This window comes from Carcharodon carcharias, chromosome 32 (assembly GCF_017639515.1).
Source record: "Carcharodon carcharias isolate sCarCar2 chromosome 32, sCarCar2.pri, whole genome shotgun sequence".
NCBI classification, from domain to species: domain Eukaryota; kingdom Metazoa; phylum Chordata; class Chondrichthyes; order Lamniformes; family Lamnidae; genus Carcharodon; species Carcharodon carcharias.
Genome location: NC_054498.1, coordinates 11,328,671 through 11,351,753, shown reverse-complemented (window position 1 = coordinate 11,351,753; position 23,083 = coordinate 11,328,671). Strand labels below are relative to the sequence as shown.

Here is a 23,083-nt window from a genome sequence, read left to right as displayed (position 1 = left end):
CACGCATGGTGTCTGTGTCGTTCCGTTATCTTCACAAGAAATGGGGTAAAACTGAGCTTTGTTCTAGGAAATCATAGATTAATTGGGCAAGTGATTTGTTTCAGCAAGTGGTCTCTTAACACTCCAATCCATTGAGAAACTGTAGTTTCCAAACCCCAAAGGGCAGTTAATGCATAATTCAGATCTTCAGGCATGCTTCATGCTCACAAAATGTACAATCTCATGGAAATGCTACCAGCCCGTTGTTAATAGTTTGCCTGCCCCCAATTTTTAGTCCATCTTCATGTTTATTTTGCCTCGGCTGGAAGACACCGCAAGGTTGCAATGTGGGAGATCCGGGACAGAGGTGTAGAAGCTTGGGAAATATGCAAGGGTGAGACTGGAAATACTCAGCAGGGCAGACAGCCCCTGCAGAAAGTGAAAGGCACAGGTTTGTGGGATCAACCCCACCAAGGGAGTGAGGGAGAAAGTAGAGAGGGGAAGGAATAAAAGGGGATGGAGGGAGTAGTGAATGGAGGGGGGAAGTGGAGGGAATGGGAGGGGAGGGGAGGGAAAGGAAAAGGGTGGAAGGAGAGAGAGGGAAGATGGGATGAGGAGAGGAAGAGGAGGAGCAGGAAAAAGTGGAGGGAGGGATAGAGGATGGGATGGATGCTGATGTCACTGGACTAGTAACCCAGAGGCCCAGGCAGGTGCTCTGGGGACATGGGTTCAAATCCCACCACGGCAACTGGTGGAATTTAAATTCAATTAATAAAACTGGAACTGAAAGCTAGTGTCAGTTATAGTGACCATGAAACTTTAATTGACTGTTGTAAAAAACTAATGCCCTTTAGGGAAGGAAATCTGCCGACCTTACCTGGTCTGGTCTACATGTGACTCCAGATCCACAATAATGTGGTTGACTCTTAAACGCCCTTCTGAAATGGTCTAGCAGGCCACTCAGTACAAGGGCAATTAGGGATGGGCAACAAATGCTGGCCTTGCCAGTGACACCCACATCCCATGAAATAATAAAGGAAAAGACCGAGATAGATAGGTTCTTGATTGGTAAGAGGATCAAAGGTTACGGGGAGAAGGCAGGAGAATGGGGTTGAGAAACTTATCAGCCATGATTGAATGGTGGGGCAGACTCGATGGGCCGAATGGACTAATTTCTGCTCCTATGTCTTATGGTCTTAAAAAATAAGTAAGGGAGGAAGGGAATTAGGAGGGGCAGAGGCAGCTTTACAATTGGACGTAAAACCTGAAAAAGGAACAAAATTCCACAAGTTTCAGAGAGAGAGGGTCGGGAAACAATTAAGCTGAGGGTAAAGGCAAAACACTGAGGATGCCGGAAATCCTAAATATAAGCAGAAAATGCTGGAAAATCTCAGCAGGTCTGGCAGCATCATCAGTGGAGAGAGAGAGAGAGAGAAAGAGAAAGAGACAAGAGTTAACGTTTCGAGTCCGTGTGAGTTTTCTTCGGGAAACTGAAGGTTTTGGTGCAGCCGAGGGATGTAATCAACCCAATGACAAAGTTAATGTGAGTGAGTGTGTGGGTGGGTGTGTGAGCATCCCAGAGTGTGCAACCCCCCCCCCCCCCACACACACACACACACACACACACACAGATACAAACAGCACTGGGAAATCCCCCCAGCCCTAGTGTCTGAACCGCCTCCCAATTGCAGATGCAGCGAGGGTGAAGAGCAGCAGCTCCCTGACAGAGAGAGAGAGAGAGAGAGAGAGAGTGGGGGGGGGGGGGGGGGGGGGGTTGGTGGCGGTGCCTTACAGCGGGGCAGCCGAAGTACCCTCCCGGGCTTGGCACGTCCAGCAGAGCCCGAAATGACCCAGATCCACGCAGGCGCGGGATCCCGTACTTGTTGCATCCTGGGATTGATATTTAATAGTTGTGTCGGGAGGAAAATGCGAGAGAGGCAGAGGTTGGGTATTCTGTCCAGTGATAATCCACCTCGCTGGGCTATGCATTAAGAGCCTTGGTGGTGGTGGTGGTGGTGGTGGTGGTGGTAGGGGGGAGGAGGTGGGAGGAGGTGGGGGGTGGGTGGGCAGGTAGGGGAGAGACAGAGACAGAGCTGGGCTCCTGCGGTTCCTTTTTGTTATTTTTTTTGGGTGTGTGTGTGTGTGTGTGAGCCTCACTCTCTCTACATGTCTCTGTCTCTGAGCCGGCATGATGGACAACTCGGGGAAGTTCAGCAGCAGTACGGCACCGATGGTAAGGTGGGTGGGAGGGGGGGTGGGTGTGGGTGGTGGGGGAATCGGCTGGATCTTGATCACCTCTTTCCCTCCCTCTCTCTCTCTCTCTCTCTCTATCCGTCAGATGAAGACAGTGTTAAAGTGTTTTACACACACACACACACACACACACACACAGAGAGAGCGAGAGGGGAGGGGGCTAAATGGGGACATGGTCCCTGGAACAAGTGCAAAGAGGCAAATCTGCTTGAAACTTTGTGCATTGGAGTATCCCCATCGGTCAGCAGCAAGCGGAGGGAGGGGGGTGGGGGGGCGTGGAGAGATAAGCAAGTCAGAGGGTGTGTGTGTGTGTGTGTGTGTGTGTTGGGGGGGGGTGGGGGCGGTGGTAAGTATATCTCAGCTTGTGTTTAGGGGGAAAGGTTGCACCTTGTCCCTGTGCCGGCGAAAATCAGATTTATTTTTTCTCTCTCACTATCTACTCTCAGTTCAGTTGCGGTGTGTGTGTGTGTGTGTTTTTAGGGAGAGTGCGATGGAGAGAGAGGCGATTCTTTATTGTTCTTCAATTCTCACCGTCACTTGGTCATCGGATGCTGCTCAGTAGAGTTTCTGTGGGTTTTTTTTCCTTGTCTCATTTGGTACGAAATCTTCCTCTGAATATTAGCGTGTGTTTGACAAGCCGGAGGAGGGGTGGTGGCTGTTGCTATTTTTCTTTTGGGGAGTGTGAGATCCGAGAGTACTTCACGCTAATTGCCCCGGCAGAGGGGAGTTGTGTTTTCTAGATTTGTATTTGCCTTCCGTTTAATTGCTGTTTTTTTTTATCTCTGCCCCCCCTTAATATCCTTATCTTGCCCCCCTCCTTAATCTCCCTCTCTTCCCCCACTCCTTAATCTCCCTCTCTTCCCCCCCTCCTTAATCTCCCTCTCTTCCCCCCTCCTTAATCTCCCTCTCTTCCCCCCTCCTTAATCTCCCTCTCTTCCCCCCTCCTTAATCTCCCTCTCTTCCCCCCTCCTTAATCTCCCTCTCTTCCCCCCTCCTTAATCTCCCTCTCTTCCCCCCTCCTTAATCTCCCTCTCTTCCCCCCTCCTTAATCTCCCTCTCTTCCCCCCTCCTTAATCTCCCTCTCTTCCCCCCTCCTTAATCTCCCTCTCTTCCCCCCCTCCTTAATCTCCCTCTCTTCCCCCCCTCCTTAATCTCCCTCTCTTCCCCCCTCCTTAATCTCCCTCTCTTCCCCCCTCCTTAATCTCCCTCTCTTCCCCCCTCCTTAATCTCCTCTCTTCCCCCCCTCCTTAATCTCCTCTCTTCCCCCCTCCTTAATCTCCTCTCTTCCCCCCCTCCTTAATCTCCCTCTCTTCCCCCCCTCCTTAATCTCCTCTCTTCCCCCCCTCCTTAATCTCCCTCTCTTCCCCCCCTCCTTAATCTCCCTCTCTTCCCCCCCTCCTTAATCTCCCTCTCTTCCCCCCCTCCTTAATCTCCCTCTCTTCCCCCCCTCCTTAATCTCCCTCTCTTCCCCCCCTCCTTAATCTCCCTCTCTTCCCCCCCTCCTTAATCTCCCTCTCTTCCCCCCCTCCTTAATCTCCCTCTCTTCCCCCCCCTCCTTAATCTCCCTCTCTTCCCCCCCCCTCCTTAATCTCCCTCTCTTCCCCCCCTCCTTAATCTCTCTCTTCCCCCCCTCCTTAATCTCTCTCTTCCCCCCCTCCTTAATCTCTCTCTTCCCCCCCTCCTTAATCTCTCTCTTCCCCCCCTCCTTAATCTCTCTCTTCCCCCCCTCCTTAATCTCTCTCTTCCCCCCCTCCTTAATCTCTCTCTTCCCCCCCTCCTTAATCTCTCTCTTCCCCCCCTCCTTAATCTCTCTTCCCCCCCTCCTTAATCTCTCTCTTCCCCCCCTCCTTAATCTCTCTCTTCCCCCCCTCCTTAATCTCCTCTCTTCCCCCCCTCCTTAATCTCCTCTCTTCCCCCCCTCCTTAATCTCCTCTCTTCCCCCCCTCCTTAATCTCCCTCTCTTCCCCCCCTCCTTAATCTCTCTCTTCCCCCCCTCCTTAATCTCTCTCTTCCCCCCCTCCTTAATCTCCTCTTCCCCCCCTCCTTAATCTCCTCTCTCCCCCCCTCCTTAATCTCCCTCTCTTCCCCCCCTCCTTAATCTCCCTCTCTTCCCCCCCTCCTTAATCTCCCTCTCTTCCCCCCCCTCCTTAATCTCCCTCTCTTCCCCCCCCTCCTTAATCTCCCTCTCTTCCCCCCCCTCCTTAATCTCCCTCTCTTCCCCCCCCCTCCTTAATCTCCCTCTCTTCCCCCCCTCCTTAATCTCCCTCTCTTCCCCCCCCTTAATCTCCCTCTCTTCCCCCCCTCCTTAATCTCCCTCTCTTCCCCCCCCCTCCTTAATCTCCCTCTCTTCCCCCCCCTCCTTAATCTCCCTCTCTTCCCCCCCCTCCTTAATCTCCCTCTCTTCCCCCCCCTCCTTAATCTCCCTCTCTTCCCCCCCTCCTTAATCTCCCTCTCTTCCCCCCCCTCCTTAATCTCCCTCTCTTCCCCCCCCTCCTTAATCTCCCTCTCTTCCCCCCCTCCTTAATCTCCCTCTCTTCCCCCCCTCCTTAATCTCCCTCTCTTCCCCCCCTCCTTAATCTCCCTCTCTTCCCCCCCTCCTTAATCTCCCTCTCTTCCCCCCCTCCTTAATCTCCCTCTCTTCCCCCCCTCCTTAATCTCCCTCTCTTCCCCCCCTCCTTAATCTCCCTCTCTTCCCCCCCCTCCTTAATCTCCCTCTCTTCCCCCCCTCCTTAATCTCCCTCTCTTCCCCCCCTCCTTAATCTCCCTCTCTTCCCCCCCCTCCTTAATCTCCTCTCTTCCCCCCCCTCCTTAATCTCCCTCTCTTCCCCCCCTCCTTAATCTCCCTCTCTTCCCCCCCTCCTTAATCTCCCTCTCTTCCCCCCCTCCTTAATCTCCCTCTCTTCCCCCCCTCCTTAATCTCCCTCTCTTCCCCCCCTCCTTAATCTCCCTCTCTTCCCCCCCTCCTTAATCTCCTCTCTTCCCCCCCTCCTTAATCTCCTCTCTTCCCCCCCTCCTTAATCTCCTCTCTTCCCCCCCTCCTTAATCTCCCTCTCTTCCCCCCCTCCTTAATCTCCCTCTCTTCCCCCCCTCCTTAATCTCCCTCTCTTCCCCCCCTCCTTAATCTCCCTCTCTTCCCCCCCTCCTTAATCTCCCTCTCTTCCCCCCCTCCTTAATCTCCCTCTCTTCCCCCCCTCCTTAATCTCCCTCTCTTCCCCCCCTCCTTAATCTCCCTCTCTTCCCCCCCTCCTTAATCTCTCTCTTCCCCCCCTCCTTAATCTCTCTCTTCCCCCCCTCCTTAATCTCTCTCTTCCCCCCCTCCTTAATCTCCTCTCTTCCCCCCCTCCTTAATCTCCCTCTCTTCCCCCCCTCCTTAATCTCCCTCTCTTCCCCCCCTCCTTAATCTCCCTCTCTTCCCCCCCTCCTTAATCTCCCTCTCTTCCCCCCCTCCTTAATCTCCCTCTCTTCCCCCCCCTCCTTAATCTCCCTCTCTTCCCCCCCCTCCTTAATCTCCCTCTCTTCCCCCCCTCCTTAATCTCCCTCTCTTCCCCCCCCTCCTTAATCTCCCTCTCTTCCCCCCCCTCCTTAATCTCCCTCTCTTCCCCCCCCTCCTTAATCTCCCTCTCTTCCCCCCCCTCCTTAATCTCCCTCTCTTCCCCCCCCTCCTTAATCTCCCTCTCTTCCCCCCCCTCCTTAATCTCCCTCTCTTCCCCCCCCTCCTTAATCTCCCTCTCTTCCCCCCCCTCCTTAATCTCCCTCTCTTCCCCCCCCTCCTTAATCTCCCTCTCTTCCCCCCCCTCCTTAATCTCCCTCTCTTCCCCCCCCTCCTTAATCTCCCTCTCTTCCCCCCCCTCCTTAATCTCCCTCTCTTCCCCCCCCTCCTTAATCTCCCTCTCTTCCCCCCCCTCCTTAATCTCCCTCTCTTCCCCCCCCCTCCTTAATCTCCCTCTTCTTCCCCCCCCTCCTTAATCTCCCTCTCTTCCCCCCCCTCCTTAATCTCCCTCTCTTTCCCCCCCTCCTTAATCTCTTTTATCTCCCCCCTTTTCCCCCCCACTTTTTCTCTCTCTCTCTCTCTCTCTGTGCACCCCCCCCCCCCCCCCCCCCAGTGCTTTTCCTTAAAGCCAGAAGGTGACAAGTTGCTTCCCCCGATCTGTGATCAGAGCCTCAGGAGACTTTTTGTAGCAAGGGTTTAAATCTGCTTTGTTCAATGCCACACACACACACACACACCCCCACCGTTCCCCCTCCCACCCCGAAGCTGGGGAATTGAGCAGGGCCTGGGCAATCGCCGTCCCAAAATTGGTCAGTTTCCTGGCTCAAACTGACGGGGCAGCTGCCTGTGATAAAGTCACCTCCCCAGGAGGTGAACGGCTGAACCATCTAACTCATCCGTGTTTAAAATTGTCCTCTACACGCCACCTAACCGCAATCCACGCTGACAATTAGTGATTTCCCCACCAGCCAAAACTATTACAGTTCCCTCCACACCCCCCCCACCCCACCCATGCAACTAATTAAGTGTTTAACATTAAGTGGTAGAATAGAATTTCTGAAACATATTAATTTAGTTTGAAATGTTATTGGTAGCCATTCAGTCATTGATTTAAATGATTAAGTGGTCTCTGTTTGCTTTTCTCTCTCCATCTAACTCTCTTTCTATCTGCAATATGAACATCAAAAGTAAGGTGCTTAAATTTGTTGATGCTGCTACTTGGCTGTCTCCAGTCTGGTTATATTCCTGGGAATATTAAATATACATGTATGTATGCAGTAGGAAATACCCTGGTTGTGTGCACTGAATCAAACGACAAATCTCATGTTTTTATTACAAGTGACAAATCTTTCTTTATCATCTGATTTCGTAGTAGAAATTGCTGACATTCTAACACCTCAGTCATCAAACGTATGCTACTGGTAACAAGAAGCTGCAATATTACAACAATAGTGGCAACCTGCATTTATATAGCACCTTTAATGTTGTAATAATGTTGTTGCAAAAGGGTGCTTCACCGGAGCGTTCTCGAACAAAATTTGACACCTAAGGAGAATTTTCGTTCTAATTACCAATATCTTGGTCCAAGAAGTTGGTTTTAAGGAACGCTCTAAGGTGAAAAGCAAGATGGAGAGGTGTAGGAAGGAAATTCCAGAGCTTAGGGCCCAGGCAACTAAAGGCACGGCCACTAATAGTGGAGCAATTAAAATCGGGAATGCTCAAGATGCCATAGTTATAGCAGTCCCGATATCTCTGAGGTTGGCTAGAAATTTGACTTAATGTTTTTTTAAAAAGCCCAGCGATGTCAAATCTTCAATTGGTTGTTTAATCGTTAGTTATTGTGTCAGGAATGGTAGTATCATGTTTATGTCGCTGGCCTAGTAATCCTGGGCTAATGATCTGGAGGTGTGAGTTCAAATCCTGCTATGACAGCTGGGGAATTTAAATTTGATTAATAAAATCTGGGATTAAAAAGCTAGTCTCAGCAATGGTGCCGATGGGACGACTGAATTGTTGTTAAAAACCCATCTGGCTCACAAATGCCCCTTAGGAGGGAAGGAAACCTGCTGTCTTAACGCAGTCCAGACCCACAGCAATGTGGTTGGCTCTTAACTGTCCTCAGAAATGGCCAAGCAGACCTCTTGGTTATCAAGAAAGAGGCTCACCACCATCTTCACGTGGGCAATTAGTGAAGAGCAATAAATACCGTGCATGTCAGTGATGTCTACGTCCCACGAAGAGAGTTTTTAAAAACATTATTCTTTTATGGGATGTGAGTGTCATTGGCAAGGCCAGCATTTGTTGCCCATCCCTAATTGCCCTTGTACTGTGTGTCTTGCTAGGCCATTTCAGAGGGCAGTTAAGAGTCAACCACATTGCTGTGGGTCTGGAGTCACATGTAGGCCAGACCAGGTAAGGACAGCAGATTTCCTTCCCTAAAGAAACATTGTGAACCAGATGGGTTTTTACAGCAATGGTTGAATGGTCAACGTTACTGAGACTAGCTTTCAATTCCAGATTTTATTAAATGAATTTAAATTCCACCAGCTGCCTTGGTGGGATTTGAACCTACGTCCCCAGGGTGTTAGCCTGGGGCTCTGGATTATTGGGCCAATGACAGTACCACTTCACTATCATCTCCCTGACATTGATGTAATCACAATGTGGTTACATTCCATAAAGCAAGTTTATATCACAATAGCCAGTCATATTCATTATCTTGTTCATGGAAAACAAACTGTGTAAGAATATAAAAGGTTATGAAATGGGCAAAGAGACAGGGAAGCTGGTTTAGAGTAGATCAGAGCAGTTAAAGAAGAAAGCAGTGGCACAGGAAAACAATGGGCCAAGTGGCCTCATCTGCTCTCGTTTCTATTGATATTAATGCGAGTTTAGTAAAATATCGAGTTGCGGCTCTTTGAATGTTGAAAATGAAATAAGTTTGTCTGGAACAGTTGTTGAACGGAACTGGTCTGTATAGGTCTGTGAAAATCAAAGTGGACAATTCGCCTCTCCACCTCCTTGGGCAGTTCCTCAGGATCGAGGAGGGCTTGTTTTTACTCTGGTTCGATGGGCTCGCAGACTCTGCCACGTGTTGGAAAGTTAGTGCTTGGGAGGGTTGGGTAGGCAGGTTGTTTTGGACGTTTGTGTTCTGCCTCCAACGCCCTCAACTTCCGCTCTGCACATTCCTGACAAAGCGTCTTGTTGTGTTTGGTGCTTTCCCGGGTGAACTTTCACCATTTTGGTCAGTCACAAGCCTCCTTAATGGATAAAGCTCGATTAGAAGCTCAAGGTCTGTTAATTAAAGAGAGAACTTGTATACTCCTATAGTGCCTTACATAATCTCAGGATATCCCATAGTGCTTTACAGCCAATTAAGCACTCCTGCAGTGTAGTCACTACTGTAATGTAAGAGCTTGAGACGTGCAGGTTAATGGGAACATTGATTCCAACTGCTGTGACCCTCGGGATACTATGGCATGCACCTAAGTGGCCCAAAAAAGCAAAAAGCTTTATAGGTTGAAAGACTAGTGACCACACATTCCAATTTTGATAAAAGCTGGTTATGTGTTTATTGAGCCACCTGTCAGATGGTTAATAGGACCTCCACTCCATTCTGTCACTTTGCTGTGTTACATCTAGACAGTAAAATATATGAAGGAAAGCTTCAAAAGTTGTTTTAACTTTACCTATAGCGTCATGACACAGACCGGGTGAAATTTCCACCTTTGGCTGTGTCAGAGCTGGGCAATTGTCATTGGAAACAGCATACTGGTCTCCCTCCAATGCATTACTCTCCCCTCAGATGGTGGCATAGAGCTAATGTCACTGGATTAATAATCCAGGGGACCAGCTAATGCCCTGGGAACACAGGTTCTAATCCAATTTCAATTAATATTTCTGGAATTATATTCTCTCATCTCAATAATGGTGACTGTGACTAGGCTTTGTTGTAATGAGCTCCACTGTCCAATTGGTGGGCTGGCCTTGCAATCGAGGCCTGCTCCTGAATAATGGCCAATTGGGCTGGTAGCTAAAGAAATTCACTATCTTTCAACCTAATAACGGTCTTAACAGCTTAAGGAAAAGAAAGAGAGTCATGCATTTATATAGCACCTTTCAAGCCACCCAACATCCCAGAGTGCTTCACAGAAAGTGAAATACTTTTTGAGGTGTAGTCAGTGTTTGTAATATAGGAAATGAAGTAACCAGTTTGTGCACAGTAAGCTCCCACAACTGGCAATATGATAATGACCAGATCCTCTGTTTTTGTGATGTTGATTGAGGGATAAATATCGGCCAGGCCACCAGGGAGAACTGCATTGTTCTTCTTCGGAATGGTGTAACATCTTTTATGCCCGCCTAAGAGGGTAGACAGAGCCTTAGTTTGACATTTCACCTGAAAGATGGCACCTCTGACAGAGCAGCGCTCCCTCAGTAACACCCCCTGGAGTGCCAGCCTTGATTTTTGTGTGTAAGTCCTGGAGTAGGATTTGAACCTTCAAACTTCTGATTCAGAGGCAGAAGTGCTACCCACTGAGCTGCGGCTGGCAAGAAGTGGAGGAAATACTGTCAGAAGAAGGGAGAAAAAATGGACTATTATTGCTGAAAGTAATTTAACAGCTAAGGAACACCCATGTTATTTTTACCCCTGTTCTCAGCGCCCCTGCCCATGTAACAATCAACAAAAAATGAGAGAGGGTATTTGAGGTTAATTGTGTTTTTCATAACTAGGTCTGTGATGAAATCCTTTCGCCAGAACAGGAGTCACTAAAGGCCATGATTTTGCCTTGAAACCCCAGAACGTGAGAACCTCGCCAAGCCAAACTTGGCGTTTCTTGCGAGTCTTGGTGGTCAGCCTCTGTCTTATGATTGTAAACTGCTCCGTATTTCAAGATTGACGCTGCTTGCAGACGAACAAAACTGCGGATGAGGAACTTGGTTCGATGTTTGAGCTCTGCCTGAAGGCAGGTCCTTGGCTCATTGTCTGCTGGTGCTTCAGCAAGAACTGTTTTCCTGCCAGTTTTTGTTGTCAGTGGTGGTTTGCTGTTGCCTTTCACCCTTAGAGAAAGGATGAGGAGGCAGGTGCCAAGTCTACCTCAGCCGGAACGCGAACTGAGTTTAACTTTTAATGTTGTTTTGAATTCCGGCTAACCAACCACATGAGGACATTATCCTTTCTGCTGATGTCTGACATTGCATTTCGCGTTTGATTAATAACAATTACTCAAGGTAATAGATGTGTCATGGAGTAAGCATCAGGTGGCATCTAGCTTTGTGTTGAGTTTCAAAATGACACTGCATGGCTGCCTGGTCAACTTCTGACCAGGACAAAGCAGCCCGCTTCATCAGCACAACCCCCACCACCGGTGCAGAGTGGCAGCAGTGTGTACCATGTACAAGATGCACTGCAGCAACTCGTCCTTCAACAGCACCTTCCAGAGCCGCAACTTCCACATCCTGGAATTGCAGCAGACACATGGGAACACCACCACCTGGAAATTCCCCTCCGAGCCACTCACCATCCTGACTTGGAAATATATCGGCCGTTCCTTCACTGTCGCTGGGTCAAAATCCTAGAACTCCCTCGCTAACAGCACTGTGGGTGTACCTACACTGCATGGACTGCAGTGGTTCACTACCACCTTCGCGAGGGCAATTGGGGATGGGCAACAACCTAATGGTCAGCAATGCCGACATCCAGTGAAAGGTTAAAAACCTATGGGTTTTAAAGGGTAAAAGTTATGGAAAACCAGATGGATTTTGTATTATGTTAGAGCATTCTAAACATTATGACATTGGCTTATGCTTTTTATCCCTATTGCAGCAATACCTGAGCTATGGCTAGGTGATTGAACAAGTGACTCACTTTAAGTATTCTAATTGGTATCAGGGTTCTCTGAAGGACATCCGAATTTGGTAACACGATTGATTAAGAGGAGATGGTGACATAGCGGGAATGTGACTGGCCTAGAATGCAGGGGCCCAAGCTAATGCTCCATGGCAGCTAGTGGAGTTTAAATTTAATTAATAAAATCTCGAATATAAAGCTAGTCTCAGTAATGGCGACCATGACAATGATCATTGATTGTTGTGAAAGCTCATCTGATTCAAGTGCCCTTTCAGGGAAAGAAATCTTCCATCCTTACCCGGTCTGGCCTACATGTGACTCCAGACTCACGGCAATGTGGTTGACTGTTAACTGTCCTCTGAAATGGCCCAGCAAGCCACTCAGCTCAAGCAGCTTAATGTGGGCAAATGGGAAATTGTCCATTTTGACAGGAATAATATTATCTAAATGGTGAGAGATTGCAGAGCTCTGAGGTGCAGAGGGATCTAGGTGTCCTAGTGTATGAATCACAAAAGGCTAGTGTAGAGGTACAGCAAGCAATTAGGAAAGCTAATAGAATGTTATTGTTTATTATGAGGGGAATCGATTACAAAAGTAGGGAGGTCATGCTTCAATTATACAGGGCATTGGTGAGACCACATCTGGAAAACAGTGTACAGTATTGGTCTCCTTATTTAAGGAAGGATGTAAATGCATTAGAAGCAGTTCAGAGAAGGTTTGCTAGACTAATACCTGGAATGGGAGGGTTTTCTTATGACGAAAGGTTAGACAGGCTAGGCTTGTACCCACTGAAGTTTAGAAAAGTAAGAGGCAACTTGATTGAAACTAAGATCCTGTGGGATCATGTGGAGAGGTTGTTTCCTCTTGTGGGAGAATCTAGAACTAGGGGGCACAGTTTAAAAATAAGGGGTCACTCATTTAAGGCAGAAAGGAGAATTTTTTTCCTCTTAAGGGTTGTGAGTCTTTGAAACTTTCTTCCTCAAAAGGCAGTGGGAGCAGAGTCTTTGAATATTTTAAGGCAGAGGTGGATAGATTCTTGATTAACAAGGGGGTGAAAGGTTATCAGGGGTAGGCAGGAATGTGGGGTTGAGGTTACAATTGGATCAGACATGATCTTATTGAATGGAGAAGCAGGTTCGAGGGGCCGAGCGGCCTACTCCTCCTAATTCGTATGTTCGTATGCAGCAGATGTTGACCTTGCCAGAGATGCCCACATCCCTTTTTAGAATAAAGATGGGATCTAATATCTGTGAAATTGCCCCCTTCACACTTTTCAACTACAGTTTACCTGTTTTTGAAAGCTTGGGTGAAGATGGGAGACTAACAGGTGCTTTGGGATGAATTTGGCTGCTTAAGGTGTTTGAAGGATTTGAGAGATCCGAGCTATTTCCTCTGCTGGGGAGAGCCACAGAACAAGGGTAAAGGCTTTCGCTATTTGAAGCCTTCAGTGGGACAAGATTGCCTGAATGCCGAGACGGAATTGTGTTCAATAGCACCCACTAATTTCAGCAGTGTTGAATTGTAGATGATACTGTCTGTCTGTCAATGATCCCAAAAAGTGGTTAACTTGCATCCTTTGTTTTGACAGCCTGGCTTGGCAACTGGAGAAGAATTAAACCTGGTTCTGACTGGAAACTCGCAGTTTCATCATCAAGGGATGAAACTGGAAGCTGTGATGGAGCATTTGCAAAGGCAGCAGCAAGCCCGGCTGGAGATGGAAGGCAGGGAGAGGAAGGACCGAGAGATCCGAAACGCCCACATCTTCTACGCTCAGCAGCTTGCCGCCCAGCAGGCTGCACTAGCTGCAGCCTCCTCCAGATCTCCACCGGGGTCACTGGTCACTGCACTGGCCAGGCCTTTGCTAGCTGGGCCCACCGTCCCTCGGGTATCCGATAAGAGCAGCATGGACTCTGAACCAGAGGATGATGCCTTCGAAGAGGAGGATCCTGCCAGCGACCTGGAGGATGAGGAAGAGGCAAGGGGAGATCTTGATGAGGATGAAGAGGATGAGGAAGAAGAGGAGGAGGACGTAGAGTATCTCAGGAAGCAGGCTGCTGCTGTAGTGCCGACTCAGAGACCTCCCCCTGCCCATCATCCATCTGTTAGTGGACAATCCCAACAGCAGGGAAACGGTCAGCCCATTTCACCAAGTCAAGCACATTCTAAATCACCTGCTAGCCACCACGATTGGGGTTATGAAGAACAGTTCAAACAGGTAAGACATTTTGATTCCATGCATGGATTTTATTGCAATGGGCAGAGTTGAACATTACCGTGTCTGTGCTGCTAGGACGTGGCCAGTGTTGTATCACGTCAATATGCACTGGGGTGGGTGCAAAGGTATTCCATTTTATTTTCCAAGAGCCCTGTCCGGATCTCCGGTTTCTTCCCAATGGCAAACTTGGTCTTGTCTCAGTATTCTGGATTCTGATATTCAGTTCCCAGTATACATCACCTGAGCCGTGTATGCTTGATCAGCATTGGCATGAGTAGAGCTGCCCCCAAGGGCACATTCAGGCTGTAGAAACACACTAGCTCAAATTGGCATTGACTTTTTGACTCCATCCCCAAAATGCCATTATGCCCACTCTTTGATGGTGTACAGCTGCATATATACCATTAAATATTCCCATGTAGCTACAATCACATGGTGCCACTTAGATATTTGATATAGCCCTCTTATTTGGAAAATGAGAAAAGCTTATTCAATCTGCCATACAATTATGCTTGTAGCAGGATCCAGAGCCATCATCTGAGCTTGGGTTTCAAATCCACTTTAAAGTCAATGTGAATGCACTTAAATGGGTTCCAACGCAATTCCAATCCAGGTTGTTCATAAATAGCTTGAGGAAGGTTGTGTGTATAAGAACATAAAACACAAAGCGAGAACAGATCACTCAATCCAGAGTCCATGTCTGACTATTTTATTCTAGAATTTCACAACCAATTTACAAAGACGTTACATATACTTGATCAGTATATCCTTCCATTCTGTCCTCCCTCAGTTACTCATCTAGCTTCCCCTTAAATGCATCTATGCTATTTGGCTTGCCTACTTCTTGTGGTAGCAAGTTTGATGTTTTAATCAATCCCTGGTCTTGTTAATCACTGAGTACAGTATATGCTGATTTAGGTTCAGTAAGAAATGAGGATTGGGATTATTCAATGTGATCCCAGCATGGAGCTTTGCTCATAGGGCTTGCAGGTCAGAGGTAAGGGTTCTTTGATGTTGTAGTCCTGTTTCTGAACTGTGCGAGTTTCCTCTTTGGGTGTACAAGATCACCGAATTCTCCCCTCTGCCCCGCCCCACCCCCCCACAACAAACACTGTGTGTGCTTCTGAATGAAATTGTGAGACAGGAAGTCTTCTGGTGAGCTGGTCCTCATCCTTCTCTCAGTAACCTAGATAGAGTGCCCTTCCTGTTAGTTATAAGTTGAGTTATTTATTAAATGCAGCCAGAAAGCTGTTGGAAACTTGCACAGGCAATGCTTGGTGTGGCTGATCAAATGTAGCCTGTTGCATTTTTAATGCAGATCCTTTGAAATGACTACAACCGCGTGAAGGGAACTAGAAGTGGGACTAGGCCACACAGCCCTCATGCCTACTTCACATGACTTCTGAAAATTTGTAATTGGAAACCTCGCTTAAGAATGGCTTCAGGGATGAAGACATGGACAGCCTTTGTTCATCTGAGAGTTTTCTGTGACAACATTGTGCAAGTTGGATATTTTTCAGTTTTAAAACACTGGAAAATTAATCTTTTAATTTGTTGATGGGGCCAAGAACTGAAGTTGACCACAATTGCTGGTGTTTGAACATATGGTTGGGGTTACCTGAGATCCATCTCGTGTGTTGGAGATTAAGCTACTACGCTGATTAAGTGTAGTAGCTTCTTGTTTCTATATCACGTGGACTGTGCGTAACTTATTGTCATCAGTCCTGTTTGAAGAAAGCCCACTCTTGTTCATAAGGAGGTTGACTCCGAGGTGTGTCTGAATAGCATCTGGACTATTGACTCGAGTGAGCTACAAATTGAATTGGGGATGGTGAGCTAACCAATTTGGGAAGTCAAAGAAATCCAAATTTGAGAAGAAAGCCATTCGATCTGTACCTGTGCTAGCTGGTCATGAGAGCTACCAGTCAGTTCCACTCCCCTGCACCTTCTCCATAGCCTTTTTAAGTAGAGATCCAATTCAATTTTGAAAGTTACTATTGAATCTTCTTCCAACACCCTTTCAGGCAGTGCATTCTCAGAATAAAAAACAAAATCTTCTCCCTGCTTTTCTCGTCGTCTAATTTGAAGCTTCCTCTGCTGATCATCAACCCTCCCACCAGTGGAAACAGTTTCTCCCTATTTGCTCGATCAGAAAAAGCCAGATCCTGGGGTTACCTGAGATCCATCTCACATGTTGGAGGGCCATGGTCAGCATTGTGAATTTGATAGTTGAACCATGCTTGGCTCCTCAATTGCATATCCCCAAACAGCAAAGTTGCAAAATGTGTTGTCTGGTCGGGGTCTGTAATCCTGGAAGTACATCATCAGATCCAATAGCAATAGTCTTGGTGTAAAATTAATTCTATCACCAATAATGTTTTGGGGTTGAGTAGCTTAGTGGTTATCTGTTCGAGTAATCAGAGTCAGAGCAACAAAGATTGTGAAATAAATGCCACCCTTGCCAGAGATGCCCACATCCTGGGGGTAAATGGGGAAACAAGAGACCTAGGCTTCCTCTGTTGGCAAGGTGGCTGCTGTCCTGAATATTGGAAGAAAGCTCCAGAGGAAATGAGGACGTGGATTTCTAATTCACTACCTGTGATTAAAACTGCCCTCATGAGTTGTCCGTCCATAAAGAGACTTTTTTTGTTAACCCATGGGATTTAAAACAAAATGGCTGATCTGGTTATTTATCACATGGCTGTTTGTGGGAGCTTGCTGTGCACAAAACTGGCTGCCATGTTTCCTCCGAGATGTGAAGGCAGTAGAGAGGGTGCGAAGAAGATTCACGAGAATGGCCTCAGGGAAGAGGAACTTCAAGAAGAGAAGAATAAGTAGGAACATAGGACCTAGGAGTGGGGGTAAGCGTTCGAACCTGATCTGCCATTCAATAAGACCTGGTTGTGGTCTCAACTCCAGTAGAGGTGTTCAGTATCTTGGGATGGGCCTGGACAGAGAAACTGTTCCTGTTGGCAGAACAGTGATGAACCAGAGGACATTGATTTTAAGATGATTGGCAAAGGAAGCGATGGCAACTTGAGGAAAAATCTTTTTACGCAGTGAGTGGAATGCACTGCTTGAGAGGGTAGGAGAGGCAGGTTCAATCGGGGCTTTCAAAAGAGAATCTGAAGTGGAAAAAATTTGGAGGGCTACCGGAAAAAGATAGGGGAATGGGAATAGGTGAAGGCAAAATACTGTAGATGCTGGAAGTCTGAAACAAAAACAAAAAATGCTGGAAAAATTCAGCAGATCTGACAGCATTTGAGGAGAGAGAAACAGAGTTAATGTTTCGAGTCCATATGACTCTTCTCCAGAGCTAAAGGGAAGTAGAAATGTGGTGAAATATACATTACACTGTTTATGGGGGATGGAATAGGTGAAGCTGAACAAAAGGCCAGCGACAGGTGGGGGCAAAGGAGAGATTGCAGAAGATGCCATCAAACACCAGGAGGGAAACGGAAAGCAATGAAGGTGAACAGGGCAAAAGAGACAAGCGGAAATCCTGTCGGAGAGAAGAGCAGTACTTCTTCGAGGTAGGCATTCCTGGAAGAGAAGTGGCAGTCAATTAAACACTAAGATAAGAGGGAATAGGTGAGTTGCTCTTTCAGAGAGGCACCACAGACACGACAGGTTGAATGGTTACAGCACAGAATGAGGCCATTCTATGCTTACAACAGTGACTAGGCTTCTAAAGTATTTCTCTGCCTGTGGAAAGTTCTGACGTTGACGAAGTGTCTATGGAAATGTAAGTCTTTCTGTTTATGGTTTACTTAGAATTTCTAAGAACCAACCTTGAAACCTAAGCATAAAAGTTTATGTGGCTAAAGGGAACAATTTAAAAAAAAAGGGATAAAAGCAAAAAGGGAAACTTTTATAAAAACAAAAAAACTGCGGATGCTGGAAATCCAAAACAAACTTTAACTTTAACACGTATGTGTTCTATTGTACTATTGTTGTTGACATCTTTTGATGATCTGCTTCTATCACTGCTTGTTTGTCGCTACAACCACACCAACCCCCTCCACCTCTCTGTCTCTCTATCTCTCCGCCCCCCACACACACACCTTAAACCAGCTTATATTTCAGCTCTTTCCTGGACTCGAACTCAAGTTCTGTCGAAGGGTCATGAGGACTCGAAACGTCAACTCTTTTCTTCTCCGCCGATGCTGCCAGACCTGCTGAGTTTTTCCAGGTAATTCTGTTTTTGTTTTGGATTTCCAGCATCCGCAGTTTTTTTGTTTTTATAAAAGTTTCCCTTTTTGCTTTTATCCCTTTTTTTTTAAATTGTTCCCTTTAGCCACATAAGATTGCGAAAACCACTCGGGCCATCCCCAGATTTTTTTTTTATCTTTCAGTGAACTCAGTAATGCACTTGTGGGCTCCTTTGGCAATCGATAAGATGAATAGGAAGGATCAGGTAACCTTGATGTAGCAAAACATACCTGAGTGGTTAATGCTTTCCAACTTGGATAGAATGTTAAATTGATGCCTGGTGTAATGAGCGTAAAATACTTCTCCTTCACTTTAGTGGGAGAGAACAAGATAGAAGAGGCAGGTTATGTGCAGCAGGCACTGTTCTGTTTCATAGCTTATATTATTGTAAATTCAAGAGTTAAATCCTACTGTCACATCTGGGGAGGCTCTTCCAATATCTCACTGTCATTCCTGATCAGGGTATAGAAAGGATTGTGCTCTGTTCGTCACTGGCCCTTCACTCCATATGTGCCCCTCTCCTTTTTGCATTCTTCCTTTTCCTTCCCTTTTTTTCCTTTCCCTCACTCCATTTCCTTTCTTTCCCTCATTTTTTTTTATCCTGCTTTCTCATTCTTCTTCTCTTCTGGGGATCACTCTTTCTCCTTGTGCCCGCACGCACACTTTTTCGTGTTCTCTCTCTCTCTCTCTCTCTCTCTCTCACGCCCACTCTTCTTCTCTCTTCCTTATGCCCACTCTTTCTCTCTTCCTCCCTCCCAGGTCACATGCACTCTATTTCTCTTTCTCCCTTGCTCCTGCACATGTTTTCCCTTGTGTCACCTGTTGTCCTCCATGGGGAGGGGTGGGGGGATATTTTAAATCATTTGCATAGTTGAACAAGGAGGATGTGAAACCCCAGAATCTCTAGCGTTAATCCCTGAGGAGGTGGTTGTACCGAAATGAAGGGTGTTTTAAGAGTGTACTTTCGAGAGTTAAATGGTTCTGCAATGGGTTAAGCACTTTGGGGGTCGGGGGGAGAGCAATGAGAGATAGCAAGTAGTATTTTTCTTGACAAAGTGGAAAGGTTATTAGTGTAACTGTACCACAAACTAGAGTTAGTAATAGCTGCCATCTGTTAGTATGAAAATTGAAACTGTGATGTTTGGCAAGAGGCCAAATTGAGCTTTCAAAGAACACTCACAGAGGAGGGCCTTTGGCACAGCTCCTTGTTTTGGATGCGTATCAAAAGATTTATAACCACCTCGTGCCAACAATACTTTGCCTGTCAAAACCAAGCGCGTTAACTGGATTGTGTGAATATGCAGGTGCTTTAGCGTTGCTTAGCTCTTAATTGAATTAGCCAACATCTGTCAGCGGGAGCTTTCCTGAGATGGTGTGTTCCCTGTCAAAGCGTGTGGGCTCTTGGGCTGAAGAGAGGGGGCTTGCCTTTCATGATCCTGGGACATCCGAAAGCGCTTGCAATTCTTGCGTTCTTTCATTTATGTAGCGCCTCTCGGGGCATCCCAAAGCAGCTTACAGCCAGTGAGGTATTTTTTGAGTCACTGGCGTTACGTCAGAAACACAGGCCGGGGTTTTCCGGCCCCAGCCAGAATTCCACTGACTTGTGGCGGGACCGGAAGATGGTGGCAGTGGACGGGTGCTGAATATCCCCCCCCTCACTGTGTGTCTGATTGCTTTTTTTTTTAAACACAGCACGATACCACAAAGGGCATCGAGATAAATGAAAAATACTACTTGCTATCTCTCATTGCTCACCCCCACCCCCACCCCCAAAGTGCTTAACCCATTTAACTCTTGAAAGCACACATCTTAAAACACCCTTCATTTCGGTACAACCACCTCCTCAGGGATTAACGCTAGAGATTCTGGGGTTTCACATCCTCCTTGTTCAACTAAAATGACTTAAAACATCTCCCCCTCTCCCCATTCTTTGATTTTTTTAAATATATATCGAGGACAGCTGCCCTGCTCCTCTTCAAAATCGCATGGTGGGATCTTCAAAATTCACCTGAGAGGGTGGGTGGGACCACCCCCAGTCCAATGTCTCGATCGAAATACAGCGCACCCCCAGTACTGTAGCCTCGATTATGCACTCAGGACTTTGGAAGGGGGACTCAAACCTGTGACCTTGAGGTGAGAGCGCAACCACTCAACAGCGATTGACTGCATGAAATGAACTTTCTGTTTGTCATGAGGCAGTTCATTACTTTTAGAAGGTTCTCCCCTCTTTCCCCTTGCCTCCCCCCCCCCCCCCAAACGCCCAACCTTCTGAAAGGGCGTTCATTGCCAGGGCACAGTTTCATATTTGCCAGTTGTTGCTGCTCCACTCTCTTTACCCCAGTCATTATTCTTTGCACGTGTGTCAGGCCACGGAATATATAAGCGATAACGAGCAATGATCCCCCTTGACCCCTGACCTCCAGGTCAGTGCACCTTCCAGACGATACCTCTGGGTATCGATCAGAAGTGCTAACGCTTGCTGATAACTTTGTTGAGCTCTCGTACCAGGGCACTGAGGCCAATTATAGAGTGCCTGGCAAGATTCTTGCAGAAAGATGGCCGTTCAGCCCATCCAGACTCGCCGTTAACCGAGATCAGCCAACTCAGCGTCAGTCGGACGCTGAAGGAAAAACCTTCCAATGTGCGCGTGTCAAATCTACCCTGCCCTGCCCAGTCCAGAGTTGCAATGAGCAGAGAGAGGTCCCCAGTATCCGTCTCTAATTTGATGCTGAGCTCCCCTTTCAGGAATTAAATGGGTTTGCTCGCCACACCCTCAGCTGTTCCCAGTCATTTCCACTTCACTCTCAGGGTCGTCGTCTTCTCCCATGCCTCTTTTTAAAAGTTTAATTGGACTATTAAGTTTCCACATACAGTGAGGTTAGCCACAGCAGTTTAATTTGCTTGACAAACAACAATATTACATTTCCCCATTTATTTAGTAAAAGAAAGGAAGGTTCAATTGGGCATGTTGATTGAGTTACTTACAGTATCCAGTTACTCTCTCCTCTTTCCCCCCCCTCTCTGCTGGTGCTATATTTTATGAATATATAATCTCTAGACACTTCTTTTTCAGTTGCAGAAGGCCTGTGAGGAAAGGTGTCTTTGCAGTTAGGGATGATCTTGACAGTGTGTAAAAGACCAGTTTGCCCGTGACCCTGCGGCTTTAGTTAGGGAGTGTGCTGCCCAGCATGACACAGCCTTAGCAAGTGCCAATTTGATGCCCGGTCCATGCTGAGCTATTTCACTTGTTTGTTCATTCTCTGGAAGTGGACATCTTTATTCCCCCAATATAACAACAAAAAGTGCTAGAGAAACCTAGGTCTGGCAGCATTTGTAGAGAGAAAAACAAAGTTAACATTTCCAACCAAATATGACTCCTCTTCAGAACTGAAGAAGAGTCATATTGGACTTGAAACCTTAAATCCATTTCTCTCTCCACAGATGCTGAGTTTTTATGGCACTTTCTGTTTTTAATTTCAGATCTTCAGCATCTGCAGTGTTTTGTTTTTATTTTGTGTTTTTTTTTGTCCCTCCTTGTATCAGGAAAGAGGCGACACAATTGTATGTCTTCCCAAGGCACATCAGAGGACAATTGAAGAGTCAACCACACTGGTGTGGGAATGGACTCTCAGAAAAGGCAAGATCTGGTAATGCCAGCAGGTTTCCTTCCTTACAGGGCCTGAATGAACCAGCTGGATTTTTACCAGCTTTCATTGCCCCTCTTACTGATCCCAGAGATTTAAATATGGCTGAAAAGAGAGACATGTTGCTGAAGCTTTTCATCGTACGCTCATCAGGACAAACACAAGAATGCCAAATTTTAAAAGATCACAACGATTTAAACTAGAGGAGAAAGGGGTGCTGATTGACTGGACGAGGCATTGCCATGGAGAAATCAACGGGGAACTGTAGTCTCCTCAAGGTCCCCGGTAATTCAAAACAGGCGCAAGGCTTGAACATATTCCTTTTGTTTGCAGAGAATGGGTCTCTGTGTATAAATGTATGTCACTTCCAGCAAGTGTAAATGAGTCGCATTACGAGTTTGACTGATTATCTTAAATTGGTTGTTAGTGTGGCTTTTAGCGCATTCAGGATTGTTCAGCAAGTGCTGCCCAATTGTGGAATCACGTCTAACAGTACGCATTTTGCTTTGGGATTTGCAAGCACAGGCTGGTTTGGTACGGTCTGTACTCTGCCTGTTACGAAGAACTGGAGGAAAATACTGTTTGAATTTTTTTTTTCATTCATTCACGGGATGTGGGGTCACTGGCTAGGCCCGGCATTTATTGCCCATCCCTAATTGCCCCTTGAGAAGGTAGTGGTGAATCGCCGCCTTGAACCGCTGCAGTCCATGTGGTGTAGGTACACCCACGGCGCTGTTAGGGAGGGAGTTCCAGGATTTTGACCCAGCGACAGTGAAGGAACAGCCGATGTCGCTGGGACATGTGACCCATGTACCTGGCATTGCACTGGCACTGAAATTCAGACATGACGTGGCTCAATTGTTTGACAGGTAGAATGCCATTTTGATAAAAACAAAAAAACTGTGGATGCTGGAAATCCAAAACAAAAACAGAATTACCTGGAAAAACTCAGCAGGTCTGGCAGCATCGGCGGAGAAGAAAAGAGTTGACGTTTCGAGTCCTCATGACCCTTCTGTCGAAGGCATAGGCACTGCACAGCAGCAGCTTGGAACGGCTCGCTTGAGCTGTTGTTCAAATTTTTGAGATACTTCGCTTGTCCAGATATTTTTTTCCTGATGTTAAAAACATAGACAGAACTCAAAACTCTCGGTGGGGTTTGAAGTTGCATTAATTAATCTGAGCAGGGGCAATGCAATTGCATTCAGTGCCACTGGCCTGGAAAGGGCAAGTATCAACATGGGTTCCATTTGCATGGGCCGCTGTAGACTGGAGATTCTGCATGGTGCAGGTCTTGTACAAATGCTCAATATGTTTAAGTGACTTTTCTCTCTGCTATCTCCAGTGTAGGCATTCGTCTGTGACCCAGAGTCATGGCAGTATAGAGAGGTTGATGCAGGCTTGCGTAGGTGAGCACTGTGCCAATTGTAAGGTCTGTATTT

The 23,083-nt window shown here is 47.0% G+C and overlaps 1 protein-coding gene across 1 annotated transcript in view; it reads left to right on the top strand.

Annotated features, from left to right (window-relative positions):
- Positions 1-2,105: 2,105 nt before the first annotated feature.
- The window catches only part of arid3b (AT rich interactive domain 3B (BRIGHT-like)), a 312,831-nt gene continuing 291,853 nt past the window's right edge, over positions 2,106-23,083 (top strand). The window contains exons 1-2 of the mRNA XM_041178228.1: positions 2,106-2,212; positions 13,162-13,788. Coding sequence (XP_041034162.1) covers positions 2,168-2,212; positions 13,162-13,788 — 672 coding nt within the window. The 5' untranslated portion in view covers positions 2,106-2,167. The remainder of the gene's footprint in view (positions 2,213-13,161; positions 13,789-23,083) is intronic.